Source organism: Ovis aries, chromosome 2, assembly GCF_016772045.2.
Source record: "Ovis aries strain OAR_USU_Benz2616 breed Rambouillet chromosome 2, ARS-UI_Ramb_v3.0, whole genome shotgun sequence".
NCBI classification, from domain to species: domain Eukaryota; kingdom Metazoa; phylum Chordata; class Mammalia; order Artiodactyla; family Bovidae; genus Ovis; species Ovis aries.
The window spans coordinates 131,139,467-131,156,106 of NC_056055.1; the positions used below are offsets into that span (position 1 = coordinate 131,139,467).

A 16,640-nucleotide genomic window follows, 5' to 3' on the forward strand; every position below is an offset into this window, starting at 1 on the left:
ACATACATGCATATTCTCCTTTAAATGGTACTACCTTCTAACCAGGGTTTAGAGCTTGAATGGTTGACCAGCTTAAATTAATATGAAGTAACAAAAAATTGCCTGGCTTAGTGGCTACAACACAGTGAGGGTTTTAAAAAATCTTTGAATTTAGCTTAATTTTTAAAATTGAAGTATAATTAATTTACAATGTTGTGTTAGTTTCAAGTGTACAGCAAGTAATTCAGTTATATATGTGTGTGTGTGTGTGTCTATGTATGTGTGTGTATATCTATATGCATTTTTTTTTTCAAATTCTTTTCCATTACGTGTGTATGCTCAGTCATTCAGTTGTGTCTGACTCTTTGTGACCCCCATGGACTGTAGACCTCCAGGCTTCTCTGTCCATGGAATTTTCCAGGCAAGAATACTGGAATGGGTTACCATTTCCAGTTAATGGGTTACTCTACGGGATCTTCGCAACCCAGGGATTAAATCTTCATCTCTTGCATCTCCTGCATTGGCAGTCAGATTCTTCACCACTGTGCCCCCTGGGAAGCCCTTTCCATTATAGATTGTTAAAAGATATTAAATGTATTCCCCTGTGCTAAACAAGTTTTTAAAAATCTTTGAATTTAGCTTAATTTTTTAAATTGAAGTATAGTTAATTTACAATGTTGTGTTAGTTTCAAGTGTGCAGCAAGGGGTTCAGTTTTAAGTATATATGTGTCTATGTATGTGTGTGTACATATAGTGGAAAGGGAAGCCCATTTCACACCAGTCAGAATGGCTGCGATCCAAAAGTCTACAAGCAGTAAATGCTGGGGAGGGTGTGGAGAAAAGGGAACCCTCTTACACTGTTGGTGGGAATGCAAACTAGTACAGTCACTATGGAGAACAGTGTGGAGATTCCTTAAAAAACTGGAAATTGAACTGCCATATGACCCAGCAATCCCACTGCTGGGCTTACACACCGAGGAAACCAGAATTGAAAGAGACACATGTACCCCTATGTTCATCGCAGCACTGTTTATAATAGCCAGGACATGGAAGCAACCTAGATGTCCATCAGCAGATGAATGGATAAGAAAGCTGTGGTACATATACACAATGGAGTATTACTCAGCCATTAAAAAGAATACCTTTGAATCAGTTCTAATGAGGTGGATGAAACTGGAGCCTTTCTATTATAGGTTGTTAAAAGATATTTATCCCCTGTGCTAAACAAGTAGGTCCTTGCAGCAGCAGCAGTGTGTATACGTTAATCCTGAACTCCTAATTTATCCACTCCCCTACTATGAGTATAGGGTTTTGTCATTGGGTGACATAAGACCAAAATAAGGGTTGAATTAACTTATTAATGGATACTGGTATCTGATAGTTTGGTCCAGTAAAAGATATCCATGACTTTCCAAACGCTTGTAGAGTAAAATTTATCACAGAATTTCATTTTTAGCGCATATACTATTTCTAGAATTCACTCTAAGTTATGCAAAATATCTTAGTGTTTGTAGGAAAAGCATGTGATTTTGAAAGCAATAGAACCCCCTCCTAATTAGAATGCATGTTCCCACCATTACTTTCAGTGACATTGCCTGTCAAATGTAGTAACTGAGGAACTCTGGTACAGATGGTGTGGACGGCAATCCCAAATTTCACATTTACTTATGATATGACTTTGGGAAAGTTACTCAGACTCTGTGCCTCAGTTCCTTTTCTATAAATTGGGAATAATAACAATATCTATTTATAAATTTGTTATAGAAATAAACAAGATTATATATGTAAACATTCTTAGAGCACAGCTTGATATATGTCAGTGCTCAATAAATGTCCATATGCTCACCATATCACTACACCTTTTGATGATTACTTTCTGAGCTTTACTGGATAATCACCAAATTAGCCAGATCCCATACCAGTTTTCTAAATCATTCAATAATCTTAGCTTTCTAAAATTATGTGGAGGGGGAATAAATGCCATTCCATGGCTTAGTATCCAGACTATTTTATTCAAAAGCTCAACTTTTTTGTAAAATTAGGCTAGAAATCAATTTTCCTCTCCCTTTCTCCACCCTTTAACAATTTCTTTAGCTCATTTATACCTGTTGTAATTGATTACATTTTCATTAAACTTAGTTTTTCTCCTCAATATTCCATTCAGTTGGACTGATGGCTTCACAGCATTTTAATTAGACACCATTACTTAAGGTTGGTAAGAGGGTTGGGTGACATGCCCTGCGACTAAATTACATTCTCACCCGTGATCAGACTGCTGACATAGCTGTTTCCTGTGCATGCTACCTGGAAAAAGCTCCACACTGCTCCCTTTGCATGCATCTTCCCATTGTACAACCAGGTTAGTGGCCTCTCCTTAAGCTGTGTGCCTGTATCTTTCCAGCCCCCTGAGCCCTTTGTTTCCCCTGCCTCTGGTGCTGGGAACTGTTGGCTTTCCTTTTCTCAACACCACTGCCGCCCCATACCGGGCAGGGAATAGAACTCAGTCCTCCATCCTCATTTCCATGGTTCCCAGAGATGAACAAAGAAGCCCAGTTAATATTAGTGCTTTTCATAGGGTGACTCATAAGCAAACAAACTAAACGGCACACTTTAAAAGGATAAAACCCACTTTAACATACAATAGTTGCTTATCTGTTTGTCTGATAGTTTCTGACTCTCATTTTTTCCCCGACAACCCAGGGTTTCGGTCAGAGCCTCAGTGTGAACTCCATCAGGCACGTGACCTAGGATCTGGGATGATAATATGAAAATCAAACTTTGGTCTCACTCCCAAGTAGACCTGTATGTTTTTCTCCCTTCTCTCTCTTTCTCTGTCTCTCTCTTTCTCTTTCTCATGTGCACATATACAGCAAATGGCTCCAGATCATTTAGGGTGGAAACTAAATTGTACTGGGAAAATCACACCCTAGATATCTTAGGCAGAGATGCACATTACTCGGACACTGGGCTGGGTCTCTGTTTCCTTTCTTGAAAAAAATACTTCCTTCTGCTGCTGGTAGGATTCTTCTTAATGGCTCAGAGTTAATGCTAGAAATAGAATTTAGGTCCAGAAACTACCACTGTATTGATTTTATCTGTTGGATTAAATAGTTTCCAGTGTTTAAGTAGTTGGAAGTTAAGAAACTGCCTAAACACAAGCAAGAGTTGAGGGCAATCTTGGGAAAAGAAGAAGTCCTTAATGTCATTTTTCCTGAAATATAGATGTGACAAGAGAAATGATACATTAACATAGAAAATAATCAGAAGACAGATATGTTAGCACAAGTCCGAATAATTAAATACATAAAATTATGGTTCCAGACAGGGAGATAGATTACCTGTGAAGCTCTTGAAGTAACAGAAATTTTGCCTCAAGACAAACAATGCATTTTAGCTTTCCTGCTGCCCATCAGTAGAGAATACTGGGATTTGATCATTTGTTGAGGAGATACTTATGCCTTCCAGTTGACTTCAGTAATTCATGGAGGGCTTCTAAGTTCCACATAAGAAGATTGTGAGTTTTGTCCCCCTAGAATCTCTGAGATGAAGTCCAAATAATAACAAGCCAATAATTAGATCAGTCCCAGAATACATCTCAAGCCACATTTTGTGCAGGAAATTCTTTATTTCCCTGCTTTTGAGCCCTCAAATACAAACATTAAAGACAAAAATTTCATGCCATTTCCTTTTGCAGGGGATCTTCCTGACCCAGCGATCGAATCCAGGTCTCTCGCATTGCAGGTGGATTCTTTACCATTTGAGCCACAAGGGACACCCCCTCTAATATGTATTATCTCCTAATGGACCTAATGGATATTTGAAGTCTGGTTACTGCCTAGCTAAATACAGAGCACATTGATGAGATTGCCTAATACAAAATAATAGCAACTGGTTTCCCTACTGTAAAAAAGGAAAAGAACAAAACCTGTGGGAGCTAAAACGGTTGTTATAATACTAGCATGTCTTCAGAATCAAACCAGACATTAGAACTGTCACCTGTGGCCATCAACTATAATTGAAACCACCTTTTTTTTTTTTAATAATTGAAAGACTATCAGAACATCTTGAATTGAAGAAGATACATAACTGATGCCTTTCCCCTCTTTATCAGTTTTTTTGTTTCTGATAGTAACTTGTTATTTGACAAAAACTGCTCTGCACATGGAAAAGAAAATGAAAGGACTTTGGAGAGATTTTCATCTTGCCTTAAGCATTTCTGTTAAGATGTTTGAATTGCTTATTGCTAGCTTGGCTCCTCCAGCATAGTTTTAAACAAAGATCAAAAAAGTAAGATCTGACTTCGGATTGTGGAACCAGTTGCAGAAAAAGAGACCAGGAAAGTTTATGGTCATGTGACGCCTAGCTTTGAGTGTAGCAAAAGGTCACCTTCTTGCCACCTGAGTGGTTTGTGCTTGACAGAGCATTTTTCTATGGCTTTTGTTCCCAGCGTTTCAGTCCTGACTTTGGAGCGTGCTGTTGGGAACTGAAATTCTCAGTTTATCCTCATCGGCCTCTTCCTCTGAGGCAGTGCTTCTGGCAGGCCTGGCCCACGTGTCTGTTCTCTCTAATGCGACATTTCCATTGAGGCCCCATGATTATTCACAGGACTTACTTCCGTATTAGAATTAAACTCTGTAACTATAGTGTTGCATTTTGGTTTTCTCTTAAGAACATTCATAAACATAGCCTAATAAGAACCATTCCCTCTTCCCTGGAATTCTTCCGTTCTCCAGACAGATGTGGTGAAGGGAAGAACACTCTGACCACAGCCTTTCTGCCTCACCCTGTGGGAGTCTCCTCTTGTTGCCTGTGTGACCTTGAATGAATTGCTTACCCTGACGGGGTCTCAGTTTCCATATCTATTGAAAAAGCAACTGTCTCCTTTGTAGGAGGTGTAAAGATTGCTCGAGAAAATCTGAGACCTGCCTGGAGTAGTACCTGACTCTGATCTGGGAAGGCCCTGTTCACTCTCTTTCCTCATTCTTATCTCCCAGCAGGGGTCAAGGTGAGACTGGGTTATTCAATATTGCAAAAACTAGCCTTTCCTTGCCCAAAGCTGATAAGTTCAGTAGTGTTCTCTGCCAAACTCCCCACTCTTTCTGGTACACTCCTGCCTCAGTTCTGCTTAATACATCTTCAGTTCCCCAGACTGAAATGCTTACATCTCATCTAATCAAATTAAAAAAAGTTGGGAAGAACCCATCTGTTACATTACCTCTGCTTTCCTCAAAGCTGTTGTCTGATCCCCCCTTTCCTTAGCCAAAAAACTTCTTCAAAAGGCAGTTTTACTGCCTCACCCCTACTCAGTGACCCATTCATGTTTACCAACCAGTGTCTCATCCCACTGTTCTCTTGATTCTGCGATTTTAAATTGTCTGTAATACTTAGTCCTTAGATCTACATTTAACAGATTAAGGATATTCTGAATATCCTTAAATTATAGAACCATACAAGAAGAAATAAATAAATAAATAATAAATAAAGCCATAAATGTGATTTTTTAATTCTCTTAGCCACATTGAAAAGTGAAAAAAGGTAAAAAGTCATGTAAAAATGGGCTTCTCAGGTGGCACAATGATAAAGCATCCACCTGCAATGCAGGAGACGCAGGAGACATAGATTCAATCCCTGGGTCAGGAAGATCCCCTGGAGGAGGGCATGGCACCCCACACCAGTATTCTTGTCTGGAGGACCCCATGGACAGAAGAGCCTGGCAGGCTACAGTTGATAGGGTCACAAAAAGTTGGACACAACTGAAGTGACTGAGCAGGCACACACACACACACACACGTAAAAAAGTGAAAAGCAAGAACACATTTTGTTTAATCCAACATATCTAAAATAGTATTTCAGCACTGAATCAATATTAACGTTCTTAACAATATATTTTCATTATTCTTTATACTAACTATATGAAATCATTTGTGCATTTTTTTTCTTAGAGCATACGCCAATTTGAGTTTGTCACATTCCAAGTACTCAATAGCCATGTGTGGTTAGTAGCTACTTGCTTAGGACAACACAGGTCTGTACCGTTTGACTGAGTTTTCATGGTATCTCTATTTAACTTCCAAGGCATTCCTTGGTTTTTACTGAACATCCCTGATTGCTCTTTCCGTGCATCTTTGTAGATGTCCCTTCCTTTTCACTCTGTCTTCCTTCACCCTGTTTCTTTCCAATCCCCACTTCCCCTCTGCAAAAAATCTACCCCACTCCTTCTCCACCTTAGTCCTACATCCTCTGAGCACTGAGTACTTAGAATCTCATGTCAGACAGATGAGATGACCACAAACACATCACTTAGATCAATCTAAAAGGTAAGAACCTGGAAGAGAAAGGAACAATATTCTCATTTTCCCCCTTAGTCCATCATCACCCAGAACCAATGTCCGATGCACACTCTGAATTTTTGTTCTTTCTTTCGTTACGAATGTTTCCAGATCTTAACTCATGTTTTTTTTTATCCTTTTGCAGGGACCATGTTCTAAAGAATGTCCTGATGCATCATTTATTGTCCTTCTCACTCAGGCTTTGGGATAACTGCTGATATAATCTAATGCTTATAAAAAATGTTTTTGGAGTATCTATGCAGCTGTCTGCAGTAGCTACACACAGAATACAATGGCTGATTTACATTATGGTTGACATACTGTCGGTTGTTTAGGGTGTCTTGCTTTTACATCAGACAGACTCCGTCTATTCTGTGAGCATCGCACAGCCATAAAGTAAATCTGATCTAAGATGCTGCTCACGTGTGTGACTGCCTCATGATGAGATTTAACACCCCCACGATGACCCATTTTCTTCTGAGTGTTATGCCACTTTGTTTTCAAGTTTATTCCCAGGGTGCATTTAGGTAGTAAAAATGTGCAGCTCTAGAGACTTGGTATGCTTTGTTAGGCAGGTGTATGACCAGGATATATGGAATACCACTGTAGATCTTGAACTACATTCTCTTATAGGAAATATGTATGGGCCTGCCCAAAGGAGTATATCCGTTGGAGGTTAAAATAGTATTTGCCAAATCTAGGGGATGATGTCAGAAGATACCTTAAAAAATCAAAATAACTGACTCCTTCCTGGCATTCATCACCACTGACATGTGTTAGATGACAAATCTTTGACTCACAAAATCAAACAGGATTATCTGAGGGATCAGACTTCTCACCTGTTTTTAGAGATTAGTCAGCACCTGTTTGTCCCCATGTTTTCTTCACTCAGATTCTATATTAACTTTCCCTATTAAAGCATTCTTGAGATTTCTGAGTTCCTACTACTTTAGATAAAAATAGATGACGCTCACTCCTGGCACTTAATAAAATAAAGGATTTCTGAAAGTTAGTTATATTCATGAGCCATTTTCTTTGATGAAACCCTTAAATCATCCCTTTTTTGTTTTTATGCAGGCCTATAGCATCTTTTGTGAGATTTTTAATGCAATTTAATAAATTAATGTACAAATTTTGTAGCTCTTGATAAAATACCCTCCATGGGTTCTAATATGCATGTAATACATATCATTTAGGTCTAATTTCTGGGCTGCCAGAAAGACAAACCACCTTCAGATAGTTATAAACACAGAAACACGGCACTTTAGATATGGGGACTGGCTAATGGGCGTATTATGCACAGAGTACCAAATATTCTGAAGAGAATGAGGCAGACTTCACATGAAAACTGCTGCAGGGTCACTATTAGTCTTTTCTTTGCACTGACACTCGCCTAAAACGCCGGTTAACAAAGGTTTCCAATTAGCAGAAAGCTGGACAGACCCTCTCGCTGCCCACTTGACTGCTTATTCCATGCTGGAAAATGCTAAGTCTTGGTATAGACAGCCAACACTTATACCAAGCATCTATATACTTGGTATAAATCTATACCAAGTATAGATCTAGCTGTGTGATGTTATCAGCCCTGTAACAGTAATGGAGGGTATTATCCTATGTAATCCCTAACTTGACTCCTCTGTAGTGTGTATGTATGTGTGTGTTGGGGGAGGGGCGGGCTATATGTTTATTGTGTGGACCTTCAGGACTTCAGGACTAACCTAGCTTTCTCCCTGGCCACATTTCTCCATGTTATGAAAATACAGAGAAATCCTGAGGCTGCTGCAGCCAAGACAAACTAGGCTGGATACAGTGTATATTCTGGACAATGCCCACCACTTTGAGTGGGCTGCTGGGATTCATTTTTCAAATGTGAAGTAATTTCCCCTGATACCAAAGACTTTCTGTTACCTGAGGATAGCAACAGGGCACAGTGGAAAGAGCATGGACTTTGGAATAACATAGGTTTGGGGACAAATCCTAGCTCTGCCATTTACTATTGGCCCCGGATAAGTTGCTTCACCTCTGTTTATCTCAGCAAGGTCAATATAGTATCATACTTGTTACAGAGTTGTTGAGAGACAAAGAGATGATGCCCAGAAAATAACTAGCAAATTGTCTAGCATATTGTGGGTTCTAAGGAATCAGTAGCGACGATGTGATCATAGGAATTATGCTGTATAAGATTTGAGAATAAAAATCCAACTCCCCTTTAATTGGGACAAGGAATCTGTATCCGGGGGCCACAAGTTATTGGTCTCAGTTCAGTTCAGTTGCTCAGTCGTGTCCAACTCTTTGCGACTGAGCACGCCAAGCTTCCCCGTCTTTCACCAACTCCTGGAGCTTGCTCAAACTCATGTCTATTGAGTCAGTGATGCCATCAAACCATCCCATCCTGTGTCTTCCCCTTCTCCTCTTGCCTTCAGTCTTTCCCATCATCAGAGTCTTTTACAATGAATCAGCTCTTCACATCAGGTGGCCAAAGTATTGGAGCTTCAGCTTCAGCATCAGTCCTTCCAATGAGTATTCAGGACTGATTTCCTTTAGGATGGACGGGTTTATATTGCCTACCCCTTGTCTAGCAGATCTTCCCGATCCAGGACTCAAACTGGGGTCTCCTGCATTGCAGGTGGATTCTTTACCAACTGAGCTATCAGGGAATTTTCTTTTAATCAGTCTCATGTCAACTTATATGATCGTTCTTGAAAAAATGTCTTTTATTATTTGTTGTTTTAACGCTGTGTAAGGTGCGTATTGTAAATCAAGTCTAAGGGATTGTAAGTTATGTCCTTAGCTATTTATAAGGTCTATGGAACCTTAGTAGCTTCTCCATTTGTTTTTTTGGATATAGATATTCAGGAGTTGTAGCAAACTAAGTATTTGTACATTATCTTCTAATAGTAGAAATGTAATTCTATAAATGCTATATAATATCTTCACATAACAATGTAACTATACTCAGATTGATCATCTTATACAGAAAAGATTTATATTCTAAAAGAATGCATGGTTTATAGACTGTGTGGGATCTATTTTGGTTCTTGTTTGTTAGGAGATTTTAAATTTGAATTATTTTCTTCGTGCTATGTGATCCAGTGAAATGATATGTTGTTTTTATAATTTGGGGGTATTTGTTTTTTCTCTTAAGCATGTAGAGACTGAAATGAAGAAAAATGAAATGAAAAGATTGAAATGAAGAAAAAACCTGATCATACTAATGAAACACATGAGTTTATGTATTAAAAAATTGAAGTAGTTTAAGTTTTAAAAACATGGAGAATTTTGATTCATTTATTCTAATATCTGAAATTTGACCTCTCTTTGTTGCTTCTTACCTAGGTCACTTGTTGGTTTCAGAAAACTATAAGAGATTTAGAGGAACAAGGTCTAGGTACATCTCTTTCAGACAATGAGGAGCTTATTCGTAAGCACGAGGAACTGATAATAAAAGCAAAGGTAAGAGACCCATTAAGCAAAATAACTAAAAACTGCATGGACTTCTCTTGAATGCATTTCTATAGGTGATATAGTGGAGTAGTAAAAACTGGTTTTGTATAGTTTGCTTGCTGTTCGCATTTGTATTTTCCTTAACTTGTTTCACGTTCTTAGTTTTGCAAAAAGTAATTGCTACCAGTCAGGCAACCACTTGGAGGTGCTTGGTGTGTAAAATGGAACCACCAAGTTTTGAGAGCAGGAGGAGCAGGACAACCTCTAGCAGGATTCCTCTCGCCATTGGGTCTTGTTGTTTGGAAACTGACTTATTTGTACATGTGAGAGTCTGTAAAGACTTTCCAAGTTTTCTGGTGCTCCATTTTGATTTTTAAAAATACCTGTTCTAGGTAAATGCAATCTGCTGCTTCCTCTCCCACCACCCTTCCAAATCCATCTTCCCAAACACGTAAAAATGTATTGCTTTGACGTCGTTATGTTCAACCATTGCCTAGTTGGGTTGGCCCGTTGTATTCCAGAGCTTCATGACTTAGCTGTACCTACAACTATCAACTACCCAAGATATTAATAACAGAAAGTTCTCTAAATCTTGATACTGATTAAAGTATTCACTGTTTTCACTCTACTACAAATGGACTTTCAGAATATAAGCTCCTCCTTGTTTCAGACAAGTTGGCTACTTCTCTTCAGGATCCTGAGCCACTCAGGAGCCAGTTATAGATCTCATACAGAAGCTGAGTATTACTCCATATACTCAATAAGTAGTTTTTGGGCCCAACTTGTTTTGGAAACTGAGGCAGAGAAACCTCTTTTTCTAAAGCATCCTTGCAAATAGTTATTTTCTAAAAAAAAAAAAATGTTTTCTGGGGAATTGCTGTTTTATTACTTTCTTCAACTATGGGCTGGCCTTTGGAACCCCTGATCTCAATGGCATCTTTAAAGATTTTCAAATATTGAATATCTATTTAGAGATGAAAGCTCAAACATAACTTGATAAAAATTGATGACAGTTGTCATCAGTTTGTGACACTAGATAATCCAATGGCAAGATAACTGGTTATTCAAGACGGCAGAGGTCCCTGTGTCACGTGGTTTGAAAAAGACCCCATCAGTGTAGATGCAGAAGGGGGAATGACACTGTCCCAGGGTGACCCAGGATGGCCTTTCAGAGGAAGAGATTTGAGCAGATGAATGGAGTAACCATGGTTGGTTAGGCGAGCGTGATCATTCCTAATAAGGTAGAATAAGGGAAAACAGTGATAGACCAATTTGTCCATGATGAGAGTTAAAGGTCTGGGCAATGTTCAGTCCAGAGATGGTAGACCCAGGGCAACTGTTTCAGAGGCCGTCCTTACCCACAGACATTCCCTAGAGAAGACATGCTAACAGGGCATGGTCATTACAGAGAAGTACACTTCACTGGATGAAAAATAGAAGAGTATTCTGAGGCCACAGAAGGTGGTCCTAGATAACCTTAAAATTCCTTTTAAGTTTTAGTTTTATGAAAGAGACAGGATTTAGGTTACAGTAACTATTATGCTTATTAAATTTAAAGTAACATGAAAAACACCTTTTCAAAGTTGGTTGAAATGATGGACTGGACTGGAAATTTTGCAACATTTCTTAAATGTGGAGATAGTATCTTCATCATCTTGGTATTCCCAGCACTTAGGATAGTGTCTGGTATTTAAAAAGGGTATTTGATTCATGTCTACTTTTTAAACCCTCTTTCCAAAAAAAAGAAACATCCTTTTAGTGCATTTCTGTGATTCTCTAGTGACTTGAAATAGTGACTTAGCCTCCTTTTACCTACCTAGCCATCCTTATCTTTATGTATTTATTTTTAAGTGTTTGGTCCTCAGCGTAAAGTTACACAAACTCTAATTCATCCTATATCTCAGGATTGGCTTCTTGGTTTATTTTATTATTTTCCCTTAATCTTTGTCTTCCTCACATCCCCATTCTCATAGGCATCTGCTCTAACAGTCTGTGTCTTTAGACATATTCCCATTCTCTAACTATATACAGAGTTACATGTTTTCAATCTGCATGAATTGTATTAAGGCATAGATTTCTTGTGTTTCTTTCCACAACACTGGTTGCATCTCACTTACATAATTCTTTGTGATCTTCACTATGGTAATTTCTAGATGCAGCATAACTTTGGAAAGTCCTGGAACATAGATACTGATGTCTTAATTCTACTCTTCATAATGTTGGTTCCCTTCCATTTCTTTATTCCTTACAATACTTGACCTTCTAGTCCACTGACTCTTCTACTGAACTTGCTGCTCAACTCTTCTGCTGACTTCTTCACTTCAGCTATTTGGTTTTTCATGCCCAATTCCTCACACTGATTCTGCATCATAATTTTTTTTCCTGCTTCATCTATCTAATGTCCTTCTTTATATCCTAACGTGTGCTTTATTCATAGATTAAATTTTTGGTCTGTCCAGTGCATTAATCCTCGGTTCTCATACTTAGGTATTTCAGTGTGTAGTGTGTGCATCAGGTGTTATTTCCCCTATGAGTTAATATTCCTTTGGGATATCAGCAGCGTCATTTGGTAAGGAATGGGAGGTGTGAAAGCCAGTGCTCCACCTTGTCCTTTTCTGGGTGAATTGGCTTCAAGGTACAAGGAGATGCCTCTGAGAGCTTGTTGTTAGTATTAGGGGTCTCCCATTTCTGCTTTGCTCGTTTACACACAAAGGAGGGGACTCCTAGGAGGCCTCCCACTGATTGGACTCTGAACCCTGCTTTGTTCCGAAGACCTATTTCCCATATTCTTCCCAGCTTACTTGATGGAGAGTTGAGAGGGCACACCAGGAAAGAGTCAGGTTACTTCTCTTTTATATATTAGCTGTCCACCTGTCAGAGTCCAGTCCTTTCCTGTTTATCTCCTCTGGTTGGTACTGGGTTCGGGCTCTGATTTTCTTTCCTGAAAATGATCGTTGACAAACAATGACCAGGCAGGTGGGGAGAGAAAGCATCACACCGAGAAAGTTGTCCCCCAGCATATCTCCTGTCTAAGGCATCTGACCTTATTCTACTCCAGAAAACCATGTGGCCCTGACACTGAGAACTAACCCCAAGGAAGGTTCTTCTCTATAAATTTCGCCTTTGCTTTGTCAGCCTTTGCAGGAAGGAAAAGCTACATAATTTGTAGGATCCAGTTTAAAATGGAAATAGGGAAGCTTTTCTTAAAAAGTTACTGAGATTTTAATACAGCAGCAGCAGAGTATTAAACCAAGCATGGGGCCTTATAAAGAAATGTTGCTCTGTGGCACAGGTCACTTACCCATAATGCTGGTCCTGTTTACAACGTTTGGATTTTGGAAAGGACCTAGAGACCTTTGCTGGTTAAACATTTTCTTTAGTAATCTGTACTAACTCTTCCCACCTGTACTAGCATGTTTTCTAAAAATAAAGATTATAGTACTATCAGTTCAGTTCAGTCGCTCAGTCGTGTCTGACTCTTTGTGACCCCATGAATCGCAGCACTCCAGGCCTCCCTGTCCATCACCAACTCCCGGAGTTCACTCAGACTAACATCCATCGAGTCTGTGATGCCATTCAGCCATCTCATCCTCTGTTGTCCCCGTCTCCTCCTGCCCCCAATCCTTCCCAACAACAGAGTCTTTTCCAATGAGTCAACACTTCGCATGAGGTGGCCAAAGTACTGGAGTTTCAGCTTTAGCATCATTCCCTCCAAAGAACTCCCAGGACTGATCTCCTTCAGAATGGCCTGGTTGGATCTCCTTGCAGTCCAAGGGACTCTCAAGAGTCTTCTCCAACACCACAGTTCCAAAGCATCAATTCTTCACCGCTCAGCCTTCTTCACAGTCCAACACTCACATCCACACATGACCGCTGGAAAAACCATAGCCTTGACTAGACGGACCTTAGTCGGCAAAGTAATGTCTCTGCTTTTGAATATGCTATCTAGGTTGGTCATAACTTTTCTTCCAAGGAGTAAGTGTCTTTTAATTTCATGGCTGCAGTCACCATCTGCAGTGATTTTGGAGCCCCAAAAAATAAAGTCTGACACTGTTTCCACTGTTTCCCCATCTATTTCCCGTGAAGTGATGGGACTGGATGCCATGATCTTCGTTTTCTGAATGTTGAGCTTTCAGCCAACTTTTCACTCTCCTCTTTCACTTTCATCAAGAGGCTTTTTAGTTCCTCATCACTTTCTGCCAAAGGGTGGTGTCATCTGCATATCTGAGGTTATTGATATTTCTCCTGGCAATCTTGATTCCAGCTTGTGTTTCTTCCAGCCCAGCATTTCTCATGATGTACTCTGCATAGAAGTTAAATAAGCAGGGTGACAATATACAGCCTTGACGTACTCCTTTTCCTATTTGGAACCAGTCTGTTGTTCCATGTCCAGTTCTAACTGTTGCTTCCTGACCTGCGTACAGATTTCTCAAGAGGCAGGTCAGGTGGTCTGGTATTCCCATCTCTGGAAGAATTTTCCACAGTTTCTTGTGATCCACACAGTCAAAGGCTTTGGCATAGTCAATAAAGCAGAAATAGATGTTTTTCTGGAACTCTCTTGCATTTTCCATGATCCAGTGGATGTTGGCAATTTGATCTCTGGTTCCTCTGCCTTTTCTAAAACCAGCTTGAACATCAGGGAGTTCACGGTCACGTATTGCTGAAGCCTGGCTTGGAGAATTTTGAGCATTACTTTACTAGCATGTGAGATGAGTGCAATTGTGCAGTAGTTTGAGCATTCTTTGGCATCGCCTTTCTTTGGGATTAGAATGAAAACTGACCTTTTCTAGTCCTGTGGCCACTGCTGAGTTTTCCAAATTTGCTGGCATATTGAGTGCAGCACTTTCACAGCATCATCTTTCAGGATTTGAAATAGCTCAACTGGAATTCCATCACCTCCATTAGCTTTGTTCGTAGTGATGCTTTCTAAGGCCCACTTGACTTCACATTCCACAATGTCTGGCTCTAGCTAAGTCATCACACCATCGTGATTATCTGGGTCATGAAGATCTTTTCTGTACAGTTCTTCTGTGTATTCTTGCCACTTCTTCTTAATATCTTCTGCTTCTGTTAGGTCCATACCATTTCTGTTCTTTATGGAGCCCATCTTTGCATGAAATGTTCCCTTGGTATCTCTAATTTTCTTGAAGAGATCTCTAGTCTTTCCCATTCTGTTGTTTTCCTCTATTTCTTTGCACTGATCTCTGAAGAAGGCCTTCTTATCTCTTCTTGCTATTCTTTGGAACTCTGAATTCAGATGCTTATATCTTTCCTTTTCTCCTTGGCTTTTCGCTTCTCTTCTTTTCACAGCTATATTTGTAAGAACTCCCCACACTGCTATTTTGCTTTTTTGCATTTCTTTTCCATGGGGATGGTCTTGATCCCTGTCTCCTGTACAATGTCATGAACCTCATTCCATAATTCATCAGGCACTCTATCTATCAGATCTAGGCCCTTAAATCTATTTCTCATTTCCACTGTATAATCATAAGGGATTTGATTTAGGTCATACCTGAATGGTCTAGCAGTTTCCCCTACTTTCTTCAATTTGAGCCTGAATTTGGTAATAAGGAGTTCATGATCTGAGCCACAGTCAGCTCCTGGTCTTGTTTTTGTTGACTGTATAGAGCTTCTCCATCTTTGGCTGCAAAGAATATCATCAATCTGATTGCAGTGTTGACCATCTGATGATGTCCATGTGTAGAGTCTTCTCTTGTGTTGTTGGAAGAGGGTGTTTGCTATGAGCAGTGCATTTTCTTGGCAAAACTCTATTAGTCTTTGCCCTGCTTCATTCCGTATTCCAAGGTCAAATTTGCCTGTTACCCCAGGTGTTTCTTGACTTCCTACTTTTGCATTCCAGTCCCGTATAATGAAAAGGACATCTTTTTTGGGTGTTAGTTCTAAAGGTCTTGTAGGTCTTCCTAGAACTGTTCAACTTTAGCTTCTTCAGCATTACTGGTTGAAGCATAGACTTGGATTACTGTTGCATTTACATAGGAAAAAACAAGTTTGAATTCCTGCTGTCACTCACTGTGCAGTCTTGGGTACCCTTGAACTCTCTCAGCCTCACCATCTGCACCTGTAAGGAGGAGCCATGAATAATTCAATTAGAAAATATTTGTGAAGGTGCCCCCATTTTAGTAATGCCTCCAAAGATGTTTCCTCTCCCATCCATGGTGTAAACATCCAAATAATTTATATCTGTGGTTTTTAACAATGACATTCCTCATTCTTGGAGGAGGAATCCAATTTCTTATGTCCTTACACAGCAAGTGGAATATTACACTTGGATTTTTTTTTTTTTGAGTGTGGGTATAAGGGTAAGAAGGGGGAGTTTCTTTCAAAGGAGATTTAACATAGACATAAGGCCTCAAGCTGTGGATTCATTAATGAACCACATATAGATAATCTGGTAACACAGAGGAAAGTAGGTGTTTCTGCTCTGACAGCTAAGTCGGACAGCGGTGAGTTGCTCTGTATTGTTTCTTAGTCTACTCAGCATGTTCCTTTTAAATAAACATTCAAAATTCCTCTCTCATTGCTTACTGGAATGCATTCAAATACAAAATATGACAACTTTCAAATCTTTTAATAAGCTTTATTTATACTGTACTGAAAGAAATGAACTCAAAAATTTTCAATACAACTTTTAACTGTGAGTAATTATAACTATGAGTATTAAATTATACTTTCTTTAAACATGAAGAATATTTTCCTTTTACATATGGAACAGGTTAAGAAATAGCAGGCATGATTATAAACCACCCTTTGGTTAAGCACCTTAAATACGCTTAGATTTTATCCTATATCAGTTTGGTGCCCCAAAGCTTGAATTCAAAGTCTGGAGCTCAGAGTTGTTTATAGGGAGTATTAAAATAATATATATTT

General features: G+C 39.3%; 1 protein-coding gene across 9 annotated transcripts in view; it reads left to right on the forward strand.

Annotated features, from left to right (window-relative positions):
* The window catches only part of CCDC141 (coiled-coil domain containing 141), a 232,836-nt gene that overhangs the window by 94,392 nt on the left and 121,804 nt on the right, over positions 1-16,640 (forward strand). For all 9 annotated transcript variants that reach the window (XM_004004541.5, XM_012132430.4, XM_012132415.4 and 6 more), the window contains exon 6: positions 9,645-9,761. In XM_004004541.5, the coding sequence (XP_004004590.2) occupies positions 9,645-9,761 (117 nt within the window). The remainder of the gene's footprint in view (positions 1-9,644; positions 9,762-16,640) is intronic.